Raw genomic sequence first — 23,259 nt, forward strand, 5'->3', positions numbered from 1 at the left:
GAAATAAATCTTTTACCTGTTCATTTGAATGAAATATCCCCAAATTTATTCTGGTTAATGTCTACAAAGAAGAATATCCATTTCCAGAAGCATGAAGAGCTCCAAATCCTCACTGCAATGTATGGCATTTGAATTTCAAATGTAACTTATGCATAATACGTGTTACAGAAGTAGAGTATTTATAATTTATGCTGAAAGTGCTGAAAATCAATAAATTTAGCTGCATAAATACCTCCCATAACTCTATCCTGAACTTCTGTAAGTTAAACTCAAAGTTATCTCTCAGCAGCACTGAGGACTGTGCACTCCTTTCAAGATGATTATATACTCAGGTTTTCTTAGAGAAAAGGACCTATTACACCAGATGGGCATATGCAGTCTCTGCTCAGGAGAATGCACGGTTAATTGCAATATAAATGATGATTGTATCTAGGCTGCTGTTTTAATACAGATATAACAACCATAAATTGGTTACAAAAGTTCAAAATTCAGTAGCTTTCTCTGCTGCCTTTCACCTATAAAATACAGAAGCAGTGTCACAAACTAGACTTAGGGAAATGTAGGTAAGCCTGCTCATATGTGTATAATGATCACATAATGATAATACACACACCTGGGATCACTTATTTGTCCTTAAGTAACTCTGAAATCAACTTCTCTATGAGGACCTTTCCAGGGGAACCTGTAGTTCCTCCTCTAACACTGCCTCCTTAAATTCAACACAAACAAACAGCTGTAGCCCTCAAGCAGCTGGCTATTCAGCACCTGCCTCCTCATCCACTTCACCACCAGTAAGTACCAGTTCCTGTTTTGTGCTTCTCTTGCTTCTGAGACTGTAACACAGACATATACATACCTGTTGTTGTTATTCCTGGAATGGCTTGTGCAGTTAAGAATAGTTCATCTATGGGATCCACTAGGTGCTTAATATTCACTTTCCTGGCATTGTAGTAATTGCCATCAGCAGCCATCCCAGCACGCTCTATTGCTATCAGGTGATCGAATCTGATTAGACAGAGGAAGAAAGCTGTCAAAGCTATGATTCTCAACTAGAACTTTTTCTGTTGGCTGCTTCTCCTGTTGCAGTGAGTTCTACTTTGCGACCATTTGAGATGTGAGGTAAAACTTGGATACTGTTTTGTTATTTCTTTGTGTAGTTTTCTACAGTTTATTTCAGAGCTTAATCTAGTTTATCTGCAGATTTAATGCAGCTTCCTCAAACCACATTTGTTGACAATAAACAGAGACTTTCATGGACTCTTCCAAATGAATATTTCTTTGGGCCAGCCATCTGGGCTTGCTCTGTTTCATGTTAAAATGGGTAATGAAGATGCATGTCTTTATGTTCTCAAACAAAACAAAAAAAAAGAGTCCATTAGATGATTATATAAGTCCTCATTAGTAAAAATGTAGTCTCTGCTTAAAGAACATTACTTGGAAATTGTTCACTTGTATCTGATCAGGGAGTTTTTGGTTTGGGTCTTTGTATCTTAGGGCTGTGGGTTTGAGGGATTTATTTATTTTAAGTCTATGTCAGTTTTTGGCTTGTGAAAGGACACAGATGCACTGCAGATGTCCAAAGCTTTAAGCAGAATTTTAGTACTTAATTCTGCCTCTTAATATTATAATTAAATTATTTAGTTTCCTTCTGCAGCTTTACTGTCAAGAGGTTACTGTTTCCATTGGATTATTTAATGATTTGTGTGTGGGCATCTACTGTGACAGAGAAGACCTTAAACAGTTTAGCTGTCAGCTTCTAAGAAATGCTTACTTCAGGGTTTGGGGCAATTTGTGATCAATTGAAGTAGAAGCTGGTTGTAATTAAATTATGCTTGGCCATAAAAAAAAAAAAAAAGCTTTTAAAGCAGTACATAAAAATGGAAGACAGTATCACGCTGAAATTACAGTGCACACTAAGCCTGCACCTCACTGCAAGAGAGACACTGAGGCCCTGGAGTGTGTTCAGAGAAGGGCAACAAAGCTGTGAGAGGTCTGGAGTGTGAGTCTTATGAGGGAAGTGGAACTAGGATAGGCGCAGGGGAAGCCTTATCACTCTACAGATCCCTGAAGGGAGCTTGTGATGAGGTGGGGGTTGGCATCTTCTCCTATATAACTGGTGATAGTAGTAAAGGGACTGGCCTCAAGTTGCAGCAGATTTAGAATGAAACAGGATGTGAATAAACTGAACAAACTGATGAACCAAATATGAGGATGAAAGATTTTTTTATTAAAAAGAAAAAAATGAAGGTGACAGGATTAAAATACTGCAAAAGGAAAGATCAATAGAAAATGAACATCATATGCCTATCTAAAGGAAATGTAAGTTGCTTACAGAGTAATGAAATGTGTATAGAACTACTTAGCAAAGTTCTCCAGTGTGTTAACATCAATCACACACTTTTGTATACATCTGAATTTCTGCCCAGTGTTATACACTGAACACTACATATACAAACAGTTCAAATCGATGTTCAGAAGTTGGTGCATGCTTCTATAACTTCAGTGTGGGCTGCCTAAAGGCAATAGGACAACCACTTTCACAGTACTAAAAATGCCTGGGATTTATTAAATTTCAATTGATTCCCCAGTTCGTAGACTTGAACCAAAGCTCTAGAAAGCAGAAATATTCTTTTCCCTGGTCATTCACTGACTCCACCTCTCAGCATCCCAATTATTCCACTGATCCAAAACTGGGAAAATTATATATAGTATTCAAATGTCTACATGTGTTGTTGTGGAATAACAGCTGAAAAGCTTTTAATTGTTTTTCCCCAGAAAAAAAGAACTATTAATACATTATAAGTATTGTTTCCTTCTGTATTCCAGAAATGTGTAATCTCAGAATACCAAGGAGTTCTGTACTCCACATGTGCTCCAGTACAAGTGTTCTGATTCAAACTTTGCTCTATTCATTCTGCTTCTTAAGGGCTTGCAAACATGACACCTTCTTAGATCATGGCTATTGTTTTTATTATCACTCCATGTAGTTAGAGGTGTGACCCATTCTCGAATACCGAATGAACATACCTAGGTCTTCTGGGATTCCCACTCTCACACAAAAATGTTAGAGCTGAATTGGCACTTTCCCTTTGGTAACTCAGTAAGGGGACAGGTTTCTTCAGGATGCCTGGAGGAAAACAAAATGCAATTCAGATGCTACTTTTTTTTTTTAAAGGAGAGTGGAATATTTAGGACTCAACAGGTTTACATAGTTCCTGATAACCTTTCTACATCCTTGCTTTAAATTATTTTAATTTACATGTTAGGACTGTTAAATGGGACCTTAGGATAGAAAGCTACTAGAATAAGAAGAGACATCCAGAATTCTTCCCAAACATCTCTCCCAGGCTCACTGCCCAGGTGCCTAAGTATTAATTTGCTTCCAGCTGCCTTTAACTGAACATCATAGCACTGCTGATCTGAGCTCACAGGATGAATGCTTGCTTGTTCTCTGGAGGAAAAAAAAAATCCTGTAGTAAGTTACAATAAGATTAACTGAAGTGAACCTTGGCTCAAATTAGCAAGACAGAACTGGAAAAATGTCTCTTACCTATTTGCACAGCCTCTTCAATAATCTTTTTATTCAGATCCATGGCTCTCTGATCTGTTACTATGGCTACATCTTTCTCCAAGGCCTGCAACATGGCCGCAATAGCAAGGGCTCCTGGGGGCCCATCGTTCTCTTCCGGCGGCTCATAATTGAAGTGGGTGGGAAACCCGGTGGTTACCAACACGGACTGAGCATGGGACAGGGACAGGCAGGCCTTCAGCAGCTCACCGGGGTGAAGTAAATGAACGATGCCCCGATTGCCTAGGAAAGTATTTTTAGAGACTATTAATTTATTTCAGAGAGCAGTAGGCTTCTGCAACATCGCTCCCTTTTGGAAGTTTCTGTCTGGATGGATCAGTGTATTTTAATGACATAGTATGGGGAGAAAGGGAAGAAAAAAAAAAAATAGAAAGGAAGAAGAAAAAGAAAAACCTCTGGTCAAGGCAGGAATTGGGCTGATTTCCTCAGGAAACCTAAGAAGGTGTAGGATATGAGTAATGGGGAGAGAGCTGTGCTTCCAGGTTAAGAATTTCAGTTAACTGCGTTTTGGAAACTACTATGCTAGCATTTCTAAGTACTGGTGTAAATAACTTACCCCACCCAAGAAGAATTTATTGAATATTATTTTCCTTCTTTTCACCCTCTCCTTCCCTCTGGTTGTAGTCGTGCCAGACCATGTCTAACTATTGAAGCTAGATTAATACTTAGCTTCCTGTGTTTTACAGAAGGTTCAGTGCAGTCCTCAGATGAGTAAGCTGGTTCTTTATCTCCACTTAACTCTACTCCCTCAGGAAAGAGTAAATTCCCAAATCAATTCAACCCAATGAAATTATTGAGCATCAGCTCAATTCATGAGCTGATAATGAGAGGCAAGTCCACACTATTGTTTTCTAGTCTCCTCATATCTTAATCTTTATCACCTTTTTTCCTTCTTTCCTATCATTGAACCCAGTTTCCTCTGTCATTTTCTCTTAATTCCTCCTACATAATATATAGGCAACATATAAGTAAAATGTAAATGGTGGACACAGAAGAAAGTTCTCAACAGGACTTGGGTAGAAGGAGGGATATATCAGCCTCTGAGAAGTGTGGTGTTTCAAGTGAGATAAAGTACTATAGCAATGTAGGCACTCTTTTAGCAACAAAATGAGCTAGCTCTGAAGTTAGGTTTCATGTTTCTCCAGAGCGTGGCATTGTGCCATGCTGAACTCCACAGTGGATAAAAGGAAAGGCTTTGTGAGTAAAAATAAACAGACCCAGATATATTCATGCAGCCAAACCCTGAGCTGGGGAGAACAGTCTGTTAGCTGCTTTTCACTGCTGTCTGTAAAGGATTTCAGAAAATTCATGGTAAACTGAAGTCAGAATTTACAGCAGACAGAAGGGCCTGATTCAATGTGTATTTTAGGAATGGCTACGCTATTCTGTGTGGCTTTTAATCCTTTATTCTCCTCTCTTCTTTTATTCGCACACAGCCCTATCTTTCAACATTCTCTTGAGATCAGGTCACTTTGGTCCTTCACAGAGAACTCAGTGACAAATATGTCAGCAGAGCTTCATGCAATTCCACCCATCAGAGAGGGATACTTGAAAAACACATGCAACTACTAGAATATCCCCATAAGAAAACATTAGTCATGAATATATTAAAGAAACATGTTGTTTACTCAACAATGAATGCGTACACAGCTGCTATGAGTTCGTTGAGATGCCCTGTACTTCACATATCAATTTCAGATTTATTCAGTAAACATTTCTTATTCCCTGTGGACGCTCTAGTCTGCTGTAAACAGAAAAGCTCCTGTGTACTTTGAGAGCATATAGTAACATACTTGCATGTTTCTTTACTGATAAAGTTGAATGGTTTAGATCAAACTCTGGTATTAAATATTACCATGAAAAATAAAACACCAAGTTATATTAACATATATGTATATATTTAAAGATTAAACTCTTCATGTTCTCATTTCATTCTTTAAATCTGTGGTTAGCTCTACAAACAGGGTCATTCATATCTACCTCATAACCCATCTGTTAAAGGAAGAGATTTTTTGTTTTCACCTGGATCTATTCCAATTAGGCTCTCTAGTGTCTCTATCTTTTTTGCTGCTTCTGCTGACACCATACTGTAATGCAAAGGATCTTGTGAAATACAATGGACTTGTGGGACTTCTCTTGAGGATCTGGGTGTAAATCTGTCATTCTTCAGGTCAGTAATGAACATGCAGCCAAAAGAATGAGTAAAAGCCAATGGAGATCCTAAAACAGATAAAACAAAAAAATAACCCCACAAACTTCAGTTTAAACATGCGAATAAACAACGCTTTGTTATTGAAATATATCAAAATATCAGAGAGAGAAAATCACAAGAAGCTATTTAACAACACAGAATCACTGTCTGATGAAACATGAAACAGGTGATATTTTAAGATACATTGCAGCAATAAAACCACTTTGAGGAAAGAAATATGTGCATATATATATATATATATATATATATATATATATACACACACACAAATGTTTTCACTTCTGAAAAGCTCATGTGGGTAGCTGAGATCAGGTTTTTCTACACTACGGTCTCTGGTATCTGCCTGAGGCAATTCAGGAACTGACAACTGGTACCCTTCAAGGAAGCCAGTCAGGAATTGGCAAGTCTGAAAACTGTGTGAGCTAAGAACAAGTTAACACTGAAATTTTCATAGTGTGTTGATGATGTTGTTTCTGTAGAAATCAATTAATTGTCTAGGTTCTAGACTGTTGCCTCTCTATACCTCTGAATGTAATTTTAATAGTGATGTGACAAAACTGTGTTAACTACTACCTGTTGGCAAGTAGTTGATTAAGAAAATGGGAATTGAATCTTCACACAGCATCTTATCCTCGCTAGGTGGACAGCTTTAAGTAGGCAAGGAATGATGGCAAAAGTTCCCTTTGCTAGAGAATTAGAAGAGGGAATTTGAGAAACACTAAAACCCTGGTGAGCAATAAGTTTATTCAGATCTGACAGCATGTTACCTTTCTAATCTGGAAATCTATACATCTTTATATTAATCTTGGAAGTTTTGATACTTGACTTACATCATCCTTTTTGCTAAAATGGGCATGTTTTTGGATAAATCACAGCAGGCATGTTTAAGCAAGCAAAACATTACTTTGTTAGGATGGTGGTGAGGGAGAAGATATGTGCTTGCTCTGTGCTGGATATTTTGGGAATATGTGGACAGCAATTTAAAGGAAAATAGAGAATGTGGTGATTGAGGTTTCATATATGGAACGGTTGAACTGGATGATCTCTTAGGTCTTTTCCAGCCTTGGTGATTCTATGATTCTACATGCCTCACCAAACCATGTGACTAGACAACACATTTGTGAAGCTAGCAATGACTTAGATTTTGATAGATCAATGATTTGGAGTAATATAATGCTATCACCATGGCTTAGTTGAGTTTTCTTGCCCTTCAAACTCACATCTGCTGTAAATGACTGGGTAAAGGACTGGATAAGAACTCTCCCTCCCTGCCTCCCCTCTTTCTCCCTCTCTCCCTTCCTCTCTCTCTCATACACACACAAAAAAAACTGAAGGATCATTTTAAAAGCTTCCAAATACAGTACATACTGCAGTTGGTGACTGCTTCTATTCCTGTTATACTGCAGGCCCAAAACACAGGGATATCACCAGGGTGAAGGTGAACTGGATCTCCGTAGTCTGGCTTGGAAAGATCTTGTATTCCCAACAGACCTGTCATTGATCAATAGAAACTCATAATAGATTTCAGTCAAGCAGTAATAGTACAGAAGCTGAGAGGAGGACCACAAATCCTACCTAATGACACTGAGAGAATAATGGCAGTGACAAATCCCACTGAAGTGGCATATTTAGTTTGCCCTGAGTGCATGTTCTCAGAATCTGAGTTGTCTTGTTTCTCCTTTTTGTACATGAAATCAGTAAAAACATGTTCATTCATTTATTGCAGCAAAATATAAACAAGGTGTGCATGCTGAGTTCCCAAGATATTATGCACCTTTTCTCTCAACATAAGAATTGCAATAGTAGTAAGCAGAAATAAATTAGTGCAATGCAAAACGGGCTTTTTCTAGAACACAAGTCCTGATCCCTTAGTTTCTTGCATTATTTAGCTAAAGAAATGAGAAATCTTTTACCTCTCTGGATTGGATAAGGACATCTCACTCTTAGCCACCTTTCACTAAGCTATCTTTTCCTTTAACACCTACTCGCAGTATTCTAGGTCACTCATTTACCTATTTTTCTTTTTATTATTATTTTTAGTTTTAAAAATAAATACACAGGGGAGGCCCTCACCTAGTCTCTACTCAAAGTAATGAATTATCACTCATTCCTCTGATTTAAGCACTAAGACCAAATACATCACTGCAGTGTACCGTTACCAATGGCATCACTTTCCATGCCACAGAATGTGATCTGGCTGTGTATGAAGCTCATGAGCCCACTGACTGACAAATTTCTGTCATTCACACACATCCACACATACTTCTCCCCATGCCATCAATCTCTTTTCTACCCTGTCTCTGGAATCCCTGGCAACAAGAAAGCATTCGAATATAAATGAAACTGCATATATTTTAGAAAAATGTAACTATACTTCTAACCCAAAGCATTCTATATAACTGCCATTATCCAAGAATTCTGTGTAATCCACTCAGTCAAAAACTGCCTCTTCTTTTTTCTTATTTTCTTCTTTAATTGAGGATTGTAGCCATTAAAGTAATTAGAACATATTATAGTGGGGCAGGTACTTTAGTCTTAACGCTTCCCATGGCTTCACTTCCACCATTTTTATTTTAATTTTTTCAGTTGAGAATAAAGCCCACAGGGAACAAAAGGGAAAGTACTGACCAGGGTTACCCATGTGAATTGGTGCTCCGTGAGTTTTTTTTAATTCAGATGTTGCTAGCACAGCTGCTTCCAATTTGCTTTCAGGAATTGGTCTCATTGTGACAACTAAGTTGCAGCAAAAAGTAGAGATACTGTGGCATGGTACAGCTGTCTGACAGTTAAAAAGAACCAAAAGTATTAGAAGAAATAAGCCAGATAATAATATTCATTTCAAATACTTTGAAAAAATGCTTTTTCCTTTTAAGAATTAGAAGTGAAATCTACCACCCTTAAGCTTCTTCATATAGACCACTAAATGCTCTGTAACACTTGTTTTTTGCCTCACTACATGCAACATACAGCATGAGCTCAGAGTATTCAGAATATTGCCAGAAAACCATTTTGTACATCCTACATGGAAAGTGAAATACGAAGTATCCTAGTGACAAACCAGTTTGGTTTGAATCCATTTTCTCTACTGAAATTCAGAGAAACTGTGATGTTCAGAAACACGTGAGGGTCAGGGCTGCTAACTGGCAGTCCTTTACTGCAGAAACAGCGTGCCAGTTCTTCACATTAAAAATGTCTTTTGTGCCTCTAGGAAAGATCTATGGACTTCATTGTCCTTGTTCACATGGTTGCTGAAACACCTATTCAGAAATAAAGCAGCCAAGATCACTAGAAGTAAATGTCTGATATATAGAATCACATTTGAATGTAAGTGAGAGAGGTTGACAGCATCAGCATATAAAATGTTTGTTAATTTTTTAATAACAATTACATCTGCCACCAAACAAATGCACTGTATAGTTCTTCACACTATTTTCACGCTATAAGCAGTGCTATTCTCCTAATTCTAAAGCATTAAAAGCAGATACGTAGTTGTATTCTTCTTAATTTAAGCTTGGTTAAACACATTTGCTGCTTCAGTTTAACCAGCAGTACAGCAAAAGACTGCCAAATGATAGCATTCACTTAGTAAAACAGTACACTAGCTATGTGAAAAAGGCATTCAGATGTATTTGAAAGTGTTCTTAATATTAAAATGTCTACCTACTAGAGTCAGGATTATAGTAGGAATTCTGCTAACAGTGAAATCTGCACTATGCAGTTTCTTACAATTTTCATGCTAAGGTAGATATTCTTCAGGAATAACAGAGGCCTGGATTCCTAACACATGTGCAGTATAAAGGCTCTAAACCCACAGAAAAAATCCAAAATGTGACTCTCATACTTGCAGAACAAACTGTTGCTATGATGGTTCATAACAAATAGTGCTGCTAACTAGAACTGGTGTAGAGAGTGGGACATGTATTAAAGTTGAGCAATAGAACAGTACATGGGTCATCAGTTGAATCTCAGAAGGAAACTAGGACTAAATTCAAATGAAATGGAGGCCATGGCACAGAGAGAAAAATCTGACACTGAAAAAGAATAAAATACCAATTCAGCCTTGCAGGAAGTTGAGAAAAGCACTGATTTGATGCTGGGTGTATTTAATCGCATGTTTTCATGCACTCAGCACTAGTATCTGATTCAAGCTATTGTGCAGAGTTGAAAAACTTCCGATTCTGAGTGATCAGTGTAGGCACATAATATGAATACGGACAAATAATGAAAAGGTTACATCTGTCTGTGTATCCTTACCTTATACACACTTACGTTACATTTTTGTTCAATATTTTTTACAGGAATACCAGCAGCTTGGAGTACTTTTTCAAAATTAAAGCTGCAGCAGCCTAAATAGAAAGCCACCATGTCCTTCAGTTGTTCAGAATAATCATTTAGACTTTCTAGAGTTCCAGTAAAAGCCCCATATTCATACTTTCTGTACTGCAGATGGTCAGTTCTGGTGAAATAAGAAGTTACCACAGTTTTATCATACGTTTTGAAAACATGTATGAAAAAAACATCCAAAATTTTTATTAAATTATACACTTTAAGACACTATCAAGCCGCAGGATACAACTTAGTTTATCCATTTCGTTTCTTTCTGAAAAAAATTGTGGAAAAAAATTACTATTTGCAACAGGACACCCTCAGAAATATCATATGGCCGCTATGTCTGTGTTAATACTAAATAAAAGAGAGGTAAAACATTACAATTTAATTCTTCTCAGGCTGCAGAACTGTAAGAAATTTCATAGAAGTTCCCTTTCGCTTTAGAGTAATACTTGCAGTATGGATTATTATGATATTTCTCAAGAACAAAATGATCAGGCTGATTCTATCCTGTTATATTCACGCACAGTTTTAATTTAAAGGTGTAACTCCAAGAAAATGCACTCATTTAAACTGTATATAAGCATAAGCAGGTTATTCCCTGAAACACTGTTTTTTCCTAATCACCATCAGCACTCGCTGCAGAACTTTGAGAAGTAGAGTCAGTCTGTACTTACCCAGCATCAGAATTGCTACTCAGAGAAGTGCACTTCCATTCCCCTGGTTTACTTCTGCACAGCAGTGGCAGTGCTCCACTGTTTGCATGGCAGAACTTCTCAAAGTCATCAGCCAGGGACTTGTGCAAAATCACGATGCTGGCCTGTGTATATCCTGGAACTGCAGAGTTATTCTTTTTAAAATTTAATGCCAAGCTGAAAGTTGTGGACCCTAAAATAATAAACTTCTGGTATAGTGTCCATTTGCAGCCCATTTCTTACAGCATTTCTGACCTTTTGGCTTGCCTGGCTTTAGTAAAGAGAAATTGTCTTGGGCTGCATAGAAAATATGTAATAGAGTTAGTGTATATAAGTAACAAAACTTATTTTTAACTACAATGTTAAAAACAGCAACAAAAACATAAAATAGTGGGATATTCGCCTTGCTTTCAATAATCTAATCCATCAGTGTCTTGTTCAGTGAAAGTGCTTGCAATTCTCAGTGAGCTCTCGAGATGCTCCTCAGAGATTTTTGGTGAAATATTACTTGTCCTGTATTTCATTCTTAAGATCACTGGTTCACAAATGTACCTGCTGCCAAAAGGCAATGGCATGAATAAGGCATGATTATAAAGTGTGGGGTATTTTTCTCTGCTAAGGTAGGTCATACTGTGTCTCTTTACTAGACTTTTACCAAATTCTTCTTTCAGTTGAATATATGATTGCAACTTTATACATGTTTGAGGAAATGCAGGTAATCCATTTATTTCAAGTGAAAATGGAATCACAGATATACCCAAAAAATGATACTTTTTCTGGAAATCTTGAAATTTATTATCAAATTCATTTATTGAAACTAAAAGCAATGGGGCTATTTTTTCTTTTCACAGGCCTGTGTTAATCCAACACAGCAAAATGCATGAAATTATTTGTTGTAACTTGAGCTCACCGTAATTTAAGTTTCATTTTGAACTCTGTTATTGTTTGAAACAGGTACATTGCTAAAAGATAGCACAGATAAGTTGATTTTCACCTTGAGAAGATGCACGCTTAACTCATTTAAATCCACCAAAAATGATTAATCTGTGAGCCATTTTTTCATCTTCAATTTCTGTCACAAATTTTCCTTTTGATTCCATAAATGGTTGGATTTCATTTCACAAATCATGAAATCCTTTTAGCATTTATTCTGACCTTCTTTCAGAAAAGTAAATGTTGATCTCATAATCAGTATCTGTAAGTCCTGGAACTGGTGATGATTCAGTCTGTTGGACTTCATGACATTTCACATCTTTGATGATGATTTGCATGACATTATCCATTTTTGAAGCTTTCACACATAAATTTTCTTGATGTACAATGCAGCGATATTTCATCAAACATGATCTGCCAGTGGATATTTTATCATGATCTACTAATTTTTCAAGTCCCTCTTTTTAAGCAACCATTGCTTGGGCACCATCAGTAGCAATACCAGATATGTTTACAGGGTTTAAAGAAAACCAGTGTAATTTTTACTGCTTCATACAAGTCAAGAGATTTAGTTGTCTTTCAATGGCACCAAAAGAGCCATTATTACATGAAATTATATTCATCATCAATACCTGTAATGCAAATGGCAGATTGCACCATATGCATAGCATCAGTACTTACATCTATAGTCAAAGCACAACATTCAAAATTAGCAGCTTTACACTCCGAAGTTCTTTTGATAGATTTTCCTGTTTCTTCAGTTTGCCTGACTGCAGTCTAGAGATACAAAGTAGTTCTAGAAAAATTTGGTTTTTATCAGGACACATTGGATCTGCCATATTTCCAAACTCAACATAAGTAAATGGTATTCCCTCCCTACCCCCCAATCACATTCGCTACAATGTAAATAGCTTTTATAACAGAGTCCCTTTGAGTTTAAACCTTTTAAGAAGAGTTCTGCTAAGATGCCAGGCTTGTTTTCATTTCTGCTATTTTGACTGTAGGAAGCATTTATTGACATGCATTGAACAGCATGTTTCTGCAGATCATGTATTTTCAAATTGTAATCTTTGAAAACTGATACTATTTCCTTACAAATTAAGTATAGTGCCATACTATTTGTCTTGGGAAAAAAAAGTACCTATGGGTGTGCACCTGGGGCAGAGCTGCTGCCATGATTGCACAGGCTGGGGAAGGCCGTAGTGCAAGCTGTGTCAAGCCAGCTGTGGGCTGTAGGTTGGACATGCCTGACTTAGAGTTTGTTTGTTATGGAATTTTACCTTGAGTTGCAGTTAAACAGGAGAGAATGACAGCTCATGAATAATCTGTTGCCTGTCACACTGAATCTTAGGTATTGCTACTATGTCTAATTAAAAAGACATACACACAAATAAAAAAATCAGAATTCACAAAACAAACAGAACTGCTACACTTTCTTCACTTAGAATCAACTTTGACTTAAAAAGGTGCTGACTACTTCCATGAAACTGGTTCTAAAGACATTCATTTTTTATTTATTTATTTATTTATTTGCAATGTGTATCAGTGTGTCTTGAGAAGTTACTACTGTGTCAAACAGCAGACAGACAAGTGAGAGGCTATGCAGAAGCTCCCCCTTTCCTAAAGGCTATGGTAGTCTGTCATCCAAGAGGCATTTGAAATCAATGATCTTCTTTAAAACCTGTAGAAATCAACCAAATCCTAATTTTGACCAAAGCTAACCAAGAAAGCAAAAGATAAAACACTGTTCCTGATGGAAAAAATGTAAAAGTAAGGCTTAAATTGAGGCCAGCATGTATTTGCATACTGAACATGACCACAAACTGCTCCTTTGGGACTACTCAGCACAAAAATTCATTTTATTACTAACGAAAGTTACTAAATACAGAAATAGCTTCTTGCTAAATACAGAAATTCATCTCTTTTAAATAAACATTCTAAATATACCACAGAATAAAAGACTACATTGAGTTACCCTACAGCCTCATTCCCTACTGCCCATGTGAAACCTACAGGCATTTTCTTCTGTGCTGATTATATTCACAGATTCTTAAAATTATGGCTTTAGTCAGTGAATTCAACTTGAAGAGCACTGAATTTGAAATGCGATTCATTTCTGCCAGAATGAATCTGTAGGCAACTTCCAGGAATACTCCAGTCAGGAAGCTTAATTTTTTTTTTACCAGCTCTTAGATAACTTTATTCTTCCTCCTGTTAACGGTCCTTACTTTTTTATTTTTATAATGAAAAGGTATTTTCCCACTTCTTGTATCAGCTGAAGTATATACTTGCATTATGTCTCCATCATTATAGATACATTCCTGAACAATGTTAGTTAAGCTGGATACGCTGATCAATTAAGGCATACATTCTGCATACTGTTGTCCTAGTTCAGAGAAATTTTGAAAGCGTTTTAATGTATTTTGTGGATGACAGAGAAGGTAACAAGAAATAGTTACTTCAGAAGTATAGTGCAACAAATGAAGCAGAAAAATGCTTCTGTGACCATACAGATGTTGAGATGTATGCCAGATTTAGTCTTTTTCAGATATTTCTGCATCCATAAGTTCTCACTGACATAACGGAGGGCTGAAGAACATACTACAGCTTTGAAAACAAGGTCCAAGTACTTCACATGTGTAGGATGATGCATTTTCTCTAATAAGGCTTTGTGATTTAAGAACAAAATGTCAGGTGAATACAATGTGATTTTAAAAACACCCAAGCAAGTTAAGATTGTAGGTCAGCTTGACATTTCTTCTCATTTACTTCATTGCTTTTGAGAGTCCTACTTTCCTTTGTAAACATCATGAACAGGAAAAGAAAAAATATATGTAAAAATATTGCTATGAGTCCAAAACAGAATCTCCCTCCACAAGGAGCTGTGAGGTTGCCTTACCTTTTGCCATGCCAGAAATGTTGCTAATGCGAACTCTTTTGCAATGGATTATTCTCCGTGCTTGAGGAAGGAGAGATTTCAAACCTCCAGTCAAAAGCATCTGTTCAGCCTTAATGGAAAGACGTTAGTTACACATTTTTAAACTTCTTTTTAATGTTTACATTTTAAATTGCTGGAGAACGTAATTTAAATTTCCCCCTCTTGCCCCATACAAAGATTATTACCACTCAGAAATTCTTAGTTATACCCCAACAGGCAGATCCCAGTTCAAAGGTTACTTCATTGACATTTTCTGATTAAATGCAAACTGAATCTTTCAGTAAATTTGCCAGAGCTGTGCACATTAACACTCTGGATAAATAGCCCAGTTTTGCTATCCTGTAATGTAAGAAACAGATCTTTGTTTTCTGGACTATTCACGCTTCCAAAATTTGCTACGTTCTTAGAACTGCCAAATATAAATGGATTAACTTACCAAGCTACAATCTATAATATTACTTCTCTGTTAAAAATGCGGTCAGACCATTAGCGATGCAACCTTGCAGTAAATGGAGAGCTATGTTCAGAAAATTTCATTTTGATATATTTCACATCTATTATACTTTTCAAACATTCATTATGTAGAAGTGAATACTCCTATGGCTATTCTTCCAGTGGGAAAACAAACATGTAGAAGTTTAAGTCACACTTCATTCAATCTGGAGAAGGAGTAGGGATAAGTACCCTAGTTACAGTCAGTGTCTTACTCTTTTGACTTATATTGGAGATTAAAAATGTGTAGTTCTACATTATTGATAAAGCTGAAATGTTTTTTCTGAACTGGAGCTATCCAGAATCAAAAAGCATTTTTCATACCACTGTAAAGAAGTAGTAAAATGTATTTCAGAGTAAAATAATTATTTGTCTTCTTATGATTTTAACCCTGGCTGCTTTTCATGACCTGATTTAGAGATAATGTGTTTGTTTATCTAATCATGTGCTCACTCTAAGTAAAGAAACTGAACTATCCTCCAAGCAACTAAATTACCACCCTCCGGTTTTTCTTTAATTCAGGAGAAGCCATTCTTGATGTCAGCCATGAGAAGCAGTAATGATGATTCCCTTTTGCTCAGGGGCATGATTTAGCAGAGAGTTGTTACAGTTAGGGTAGTATGATTATGTTGCAGTTGGACTTAATTCTTTTTAAGGTCTTTTCTGACCTGACCAATTCTATGATTCTATGATAGAACATGTGTTATTTTTTTAAAAGGTGCCAGTAAATTAATATGCAAAGAGATGTTACAACCTTCCAGCAAAACTTAACTTTGCTGTTAAAGATCCACGGTTTTTTTTTGTACTGTAACTATGATTGCAGGTCTCACTCCATAGTGGGGCTGAATGCATTCGAGCCACTTCACAATGAAAATGTGTACCTCTGAGTAACTCACACTCATACTTAATTAACTTGAAGAAAGAGCAATGATGTATTTTGACTGAAATTAAGCTCTTATAATAGATTGTCTGTCCAAATTATTTCCCAAAGCTTGCAGAATTCTGAGAGGTTAAGTTGGGCTAAGTAAGCTTTGTATCTGGACTTCAGAAATCTTTAATTCTTAATTCTGAAATGTTTATATAACATTGTCAGCCAAAAGAAATAAGCTTGCACTTTTTTCTTGAACTCCAGCTTACTGCTCTCTGACTCATCCCATCTTCTCTGCTTTTTTATATCAATCTATACGCCAATAAACAATAGCTTTCACTGCAAAATTGTGAACAATTCCAAGTGCATATTTTTAAGATAACAGGAATGTGAACAGAGAAATGTGTCTGAGTTCTGATCCAGGCCTATAAATGCCTGTAATATTTTTACTGCAAAGAGAATTTCTAACACCAACCTGGAATTGTGCACTCAGCCAGATGAATTCAAGAGATCCTTTATTTCTAAGAATCTTTGAAAACATCTTAAGAACTTAAGAATTACTAGTTTACTTGGATTTGAAAGAGTCTGAAGTTCAGTAAACTAGTTTGGGACAAAAGCTGTCTTCAGCTCAGTATTTTGCCACAAATTCCCTAGTGTGAGGTTGGGAAAGCCTGATCCTTAATGCACGGAATTTATGGCCAGTAGCAGAAACCAAAATGCCCTTGGGATTTTATTAGCAAACATTCAGGCACCTAAAATTTTTGGATTCATAAAGGTGTATGTGGATAGCAAGCTTTTTGACTGTGACTATCAGTACTGTCAAAATGCTGGCTCTAAATACATTAGGAAAACTCTTGACCTTGTAGTTTCAATCCATGAAAACTGCCCCTAGCTACACTGCAAGATTTATTGTTGATGAACTGGTTAGGAAGTGAGTAATTTAAACATTACCTTTGTATTAAAGCAGGATGACTCACCTATTTCAGATGAGACAGAAAACACACCCTACAACCATTTGTGATCACTGAAGTCCCTGTCTTGATTTTGTAAAAGTCTGGGGAAAGTCTCCTATAAGATAAAATTTTGACCTATAACTTAAATCACTGTATTTGTTCTATAATGTAAATAATAGATGATGTTTCTGTTTACTTATTTGTCACTGAACTTGGAGAGACACTAAAAACTGTCAGATGCTTACAGTAAAAACAAAGCTTTCGCTATCTGACATCCTCAGGAACGGCTAATTTCTGCTTAATATCTTGCTTCCCTATGCTAGGGAGCACACTTAAGTTTAGATTCCCCAACCATCTCAAGACCACCTGGAAAAGAGCTTGAGGACAAAATGACCATGGCCTGTTTGGGATGACAAGGGAAAAGCACCAAGATTACTCTGGTCTTACAGCACATTCTCCTCTTTGTCCCATCAGAATGTCAGGCAGTCAAATACAACCTGATTATCTGGGCCCCAATGATTTACAGACTGCACCATTATCTAGGCAAAAATGTTTTTCAGGAGGGCTAGATTTAAAAAATATTCTTGAGTACAGAAACTGTGATCAATTCTTGCCAAGTGAAACACTTCAGCCATTAACCATTTTTGAATGTAGTTTTTAGCACTGTTGTTGGGTTCAGGTGACTGTGAGCAGTGAGGTGCTCATCTTTGATGACGTGATTAGAATGGGTTCTAAGTGTAGTAGAACTGGTTCTAAGAGTCATCTTTATCATTCACTGTAAGGGATGTGCTCTTTTTCCTTTGCATCTCACAACTCATGGTAGGTAAAAGGCATGTCAAGAAGAGTGTTATTTATCCCAGTAAAAACCTCAGTGTTCTCCATTAGAGTACTCTTCCCTGACAGTTCACTTAGCATTTCATTATTTTTTAACTTTAAGCCTTATCTACTAACAAAGTTAGTTACTGTTTACCAAGGTAATAGTTAAACATTCTACACCTACACTTGGAAAAAGTTACCAGCGTCCACATATCTGCCAAATAATTTCCAACCCAACATGAAGCAAGAAAAACGGTGTTGGACTGGATTTAAGAATGAGGTAGTCTTGTCTTTCACATGGCCTGTTTGATGCGATCTCCTTGTACCACCCCAATGTATGCACATCCTAGGCTTTCTTATTTTCACCCTGTTTCTTTTGTCTGCAATGTGCCTCTATCTGCATTTTTCCTCCCTGAGCTCAGACCTCTATCTCACAACTCTAAGCTGGTCTGACCCTCCTAGAACTTGCTCCCTTGCTCTATCTGACTGCATCTTCTGGTAACTTCAGAACTTCAGTGCTTTCTCTTCTCTCACTTGCTCTTATCACTTTACATCCCTGCTGTATTTCTTGGCTGCTCCTCAAACTCTCTCTCAGTTTTCATCCTTAGAACTCATTTTCCACATTCTTGTTCTGAAATGCTGTAATCTCACTCTGTAAATTAAAACAAATAACACAATAAATACACTAATGCGTTTGCACACTTTTGAGATGCAGACTCCACTGAACCTCAGTATCAGCATCAATACATGTATATATATATATATACATATATATAAATACATATGTATGCTGTCTTAATATTAGAGATGATAGGCTTGGATTAAGCATAGCTTTATTTCTATTTCCTCAATTGTATCTCACTGATTTTTGTCAGCAGAATAATCAAATATCCCTGCAAAGTTATGTATCTTCACACTAAACTCTTGACCAAACTGTGGTTTATAAGGCATTCTTATAATCTGTCAAGTATAATCACTTTTGGTAACCTGAAAAAGGAAGCATGTTAAGCAAAGGATTTTATATTTCCTTGGAGTTTTCAAAATAAGAAAACAAATCTGTAGGTTTTGCAGATATTAAATTTAAATATGAGTATAGATTCTTTCAAGATTCTCACTGTAAATTACTCATTACCCGGGAAAACTGCCAAACATCTTTTAAGTGCCAGAAAGATTCAGTTTTGAGATGCAGTGGGTTTGTCCATACAGCTGTGCTAAGCTACTCCAGATAAAAAATTAATCCTTTGGTGTTGCCACATTCATATTGATATATTCTCCAGAAGCATCAGTGTGACTGTTTTGTCTTCACAAGTGTCAAGAAAATTTATGAAATAAAATATACATACAGTATTTCTGTAATTTTAAAATGAATCACCTGAGAATCAACAGCCTGTAAAATGTGCTGCTGATAGCAGTAACATATGAGTCAGTTTGAAGACTGGAAAGTAGTTTGTAACAGTTTCTGATGTTATAGGTCTGCTCTTTCAGTGGTACTGGTATACATAGGAATATGGTTTACTTCAGTAATTTTTCAAAGCATAGAGACTTGCTTCGTAAATAACCAAAGTCCCTTATGGAACATAATGTTGCATTTTTCCTGTAGCTTTTATCCTATTTTCAATTTAAAATTTGATAATTAGAATGGGTGATGATGTATACAGGTTCTCTGACCACAGAATGCAGAGATCACTACTTAACACTGCTGGGTAGGTTTTTTAGACATTGTCAAGCAGGTAACTTACACAAAGCTACTGCTGCAGGAACAGCAACAGCAGGGTCACTTGAAACATGAGCCAGCACATGGGCTGCCTTTGCTGATGCATAATGGAAAGTAACCTAAACTAATTATAACCTATGAAAAACCTTTGTGTACTGCGCCTTGCCCTAGTATGAATATGGTTACAGAGGTTTCTCAATGTAAACATGGCTTATGAAGACCTGCTGCTTAATTATGAAGTTCCTCTGAAATTCTGCCAAAAGACTTTTGTGAAAAGCACACAAACTTCTCTTAAAATGTATTTCATCTCATTTTCCAACAGGTCTCACAGTTATATTTGTAATGCTTTATCTGAAGAACCCGTTAATGATCCTTTTGCTCCTCATCTGCTTTGAATCATTTCAAAGCACAGAAGAGCTCTGTGTGCAATTTCAAAGAGGAAATGCTTTGTGTATTTTCAGACAGTGGTTCATCTAGCAAATTAAGATTTAACTTTACATTTGAAACACAGAGTATTTGGCTTTGAAGTTTAGGAACCTTAAATAACCATCACAAATAGAAATTTAAATGAGTTTCCATTAGTGTTTTCTCTGTTGCCTAAAGCAGATATTCTACACTCACAATCCTGCAGATTGTGTCAAGATGAGCAACTGGTAAGAGAGGCAATGCATCCTTGATACACAATATTTAGTTTCTTCCAGCATATTAAAAACAAGCAACAGAAAGCAACCACCAGTTTCAAAGCAGCTATGTCAGATAGCACTGCATGTTAGTGAGATGCATCTTGTACAGCATCCATCCCTTGGATTTCCAATATGTTTATATTATTTTACAATTAGCTTCCGCCCTGGGACAAAATAACTTACTGATGTGGAGAAATCTGGGCAGAGAGAAAAGTCCAGGCCCTGAACTGCTCCCTAGAGACCAGTTCTCCAGAGGTTAGAGTTCAGGCCCTACCCCTTCATGGACACAATCTACACAAGATTGGTGTTGTTTAGGCTTTTATGTCCTTCTAAGAGGTGTTTTATATCCTCCTCATGGCTTCGTACACCCTTCCAGCTCCTTGGATCATATCTAGTTCCTTCATACATCCTGCATTATCCTACATAACCATGAGACTGACAAGCATTGGAACATTTATCTGCAGCTTTAGCAGGGTAAAACACGCACGTATGAGAAGGCAAGAACCTTTACCAAGATTTAAATACACCATTTTCATGCCTTTGACTTTGCTCACAGGAATACTTACCAGCTGCAGTAAGAAGAGAGAGCAAATGATCTGCCAGAGGTTGTTTTCATTTAAGATGACACGAAGTGCTTGTTCAACTTCAAGAAATGGAAAACAAAAAAACAAAAACACACACACACACACAAAACAAACACGTAAGGTTGGAATTTAAATATAGTTGCCCAATTTACAATGAGCTACAGAAGAGATTCAAAATTGCTCCACAATTCTCCAGGCTGTGTCTAGTCATGAGTACCTCATCCAGGCCTCTTCTGGTGCTGAGGTAGCTTGAGGACACAGGAGGGCTGTCCTCACTAACCATAACTGCCAGACTTTCACCCCAGCTTCTCCCTTAACCAGCAGAATGCTGCCTGTTGGAAGCAAGGCGATGGATGAGCACTGGCTGGGTAAAAATTCCTGAGGTGAGGTAAATTTTTCTTCTAGCTTTACTCACATGGAATGAAAATGGAAGTCCATAGGGCAAAGTACGGTGACTTGTACTGCTTTGTTTGTAAAGCAGCAGTCATAGGCACTTATCTTGATAACTAAGTATGCCACCACCTTGGTTACACCCAGTCATGTCATGCATGATCACAGCACTGACAGGGTGCCTGTTCCTTCCCAGGAATTCCATCCTGGTGTAAGTAGGCGAGTGATGTTCTGCTCTCTACACACCCTAGAAATAGTACCATGCTCCCAAGAAAACAACAACAATGCTATGCTTGTGCTGTACAGGTCATTCATATTACTCCAAGGATTATGCCATTTCACACGTCTACTGGCAGCTGTGAAGTCCTTGCATCTCTAGCTTCTCATCAAGCACTTCTCAGGTATGGTGACTAAAGGAATCGCTGTAGCCAAGGTATTCACGTTAAGAGAACCTTTTTGAAATGTGAGTGTCTAAGTAGGCTAGATCTGGGGAAACTCTGGTTAACTTCACTTCTATCAAGCTACCACTCATAAGTATTTTTGCCTCTAGAAATATTTCTGATGGAGAGATACAGACACTGGTTGTTTGTTTCACTTGATTCCTTAAAATCTTAGATCAAGAAGTATTGTGAAGAACCTGGAAGAACCAAGCATAACTTCCCACGTGGAACTCTTGGCTTAAACAGCATCATTTGGATAACCAGGTCAGTAAGTGGAAGGCTGTACAAGAATATATCATGGTAGCTTCCAGGAGGAACTGTAGGTGAAGTGCTGTCAGCAGCTGTTTCATGTATTTATCTTTTATTTATCATTTTATCTTGGAGGATCTACACTGCCCACATATTGAATGGCAGTTTGCATTATCAAGGATGCCTGGACAGCTTTGTTCTTCAGCATCCATTCCAACTGGAAAGTCTCCACAGTGTTTCAGACAAGTTTCAGACAATTTATGGCCCCATTTCTATGTTCTCATTACTACATTCCTGACAGCTGTGGTACTATTTCATAACTATGTGTACCATGGTGATCTGGAAACTGCCCTTGATGGTCTGTTTGGTGCAGCCAGGAACCTGCAGACTCACTTACATTCTACCTGTGCATAGCCTGACTGACAAACACTGACTGAGTAGGGCAGCTGATGAAAAGTAATAGTGATAAGCAGCAGAACCAATAATGAAGCATATTTTCTAAAGCTGGCAATAACCACATTTGCCATAAATAAAAGGGTGCTAGTTTGTTCCCTGTGGTGATGCCCAAGCTCTGAAAACACGGATGTTACATACTTATACATACCAATAGACAGTCCCACAGTGCCCATAAATCCTTGAACTTGTGAATAAAAACTTGCAGGATTAATTATAATCCTGAATAACACAGTTAAAGTCCCTTGTGATGGGACCCAAATGAAGATCTGTAACTCATCCACAGCTTTTCTTCTCATACTTACAAAGAGACGGTATGAAACCATGGCAAGCGAACATGTGAGGACCTCTGCTTTTTAGTATCATGTTGGATAGAAAATCTGGAGGATGTGGCAGTTCAATCAAGCAACTGAATTTTGATACGCTGGCTTGATTGTCCACCCATCTGTAGGAGCCAGGAATTAGCTAGTTTTATCAGTTAATGGTAAGCATATTGATTATGGGAAAAGAGGTTCATAACTTGTCAGTATCACAGAGCAGGCATCAGAAATTTCTGGTGTACTTCCAGTTGTTCTCTCCATAAGTTGGAGCAGTCATTCAAAACTTGCATATAATGTAATCTTCCCACAGGGCAACTGTGTCCACCACAATCGTCCGTGGTGAAGTAGAGAATGACATCCTCTATGACTGCAATGGTAACTACTGTCTAAGGGAAAGATGGTTTTAAAGTGAAGCTTTCCCTATGTTCTGTGGGTAAGTAGAATAAGATCTGCAGGCTTGTCACCTTCAAACCTTTTATCACCACAAAACTGTGCTTTTAAAAAGCAGCTTGGTGTTACAGAGATGATTCATAATGCTGCAGTACCACTTAGCTGACTTGAAAGAGATGTTAATGTCATCATTTTGATGTTCATTACTAAA

At 37.2% G+C, this 23,259-nt stretch overlaps 1 protein-coding gene across 2 annotated transcripts in view; it reads right to left on the bottom strand.

The window, feature by feature from the left end:
- The window catches only part of DGLUCY (D-glutamate cyclase), a 39,604-nt gene that overhangs the window by 7,863 nt on the left and 8,482 nt on the right, over positions 1 to 23,259 (bottom strand). The window contains exons 2-11 of one of the 2 annotated variants that reach the window (XM_072338995.1): positions 20,789 to 20,865; positions 14,658 to 14,766; positions 10,808 to 10,967; positions 10,056 to 10,257; positions 8,430 to 8,580; positions 7,170 to 7,292; positions 5,612 to 5,809; positions 3,551 to 3,811; positions 3,028 to 3,127; positions 857 to 1,005 (exon numbers count right to left, since the gene is read on the bottom strand). In XM_072338995.1, coding sequence (XP_072195096.1) covers positions 857 to 1,005; positions 3,028 to 3,127; positions 3,551 to 3,811; positions 5,612 to 5,809; positions 7,170 to 7,292; positions 8,430 to 8,580; positions 10,056 to 10,257; positions 10,808 to 10,967; positions 14,658 to 14,757 — 1,444 coding nt within the window. In that variant the 5' untranslated portion in view covers positions 14,758 to 14,766; positions 20,789 to 20,865. The remainder of the gene's footprint in view (positions 1 to 856; positions 1,006 to 3,027; positions 3,128 to 3,550; positions 3,812 to 5,611; positions 5,810 to 7,169; positions 7,293 to 8,429; positions 8,581 to 10,055; positions 10,258 to 10,807; positions 10,968 to 14,657; positions 14,767 to 20,788; positions 20,866 to 23,259) is intronic. The other variant, XM_072338992.1, reaches the window with a different exon arrangement.

The sequence above is a fragment of the Excalfactoria chinensis genome, chromosome 5 (genome assembly GCF_039878825.1).
Source record: "Excalfactoria chinensis isolate bCotChi1 chromosome 5, bCotChi1.hap2, whole genome shotgun sequence".
Lineage (NCBI taxonomy): Eukaryota > Metazoa > Chordata > Aves > Galliformes > Phasianidae > Excalfactoria > Excalfactoria chinensis.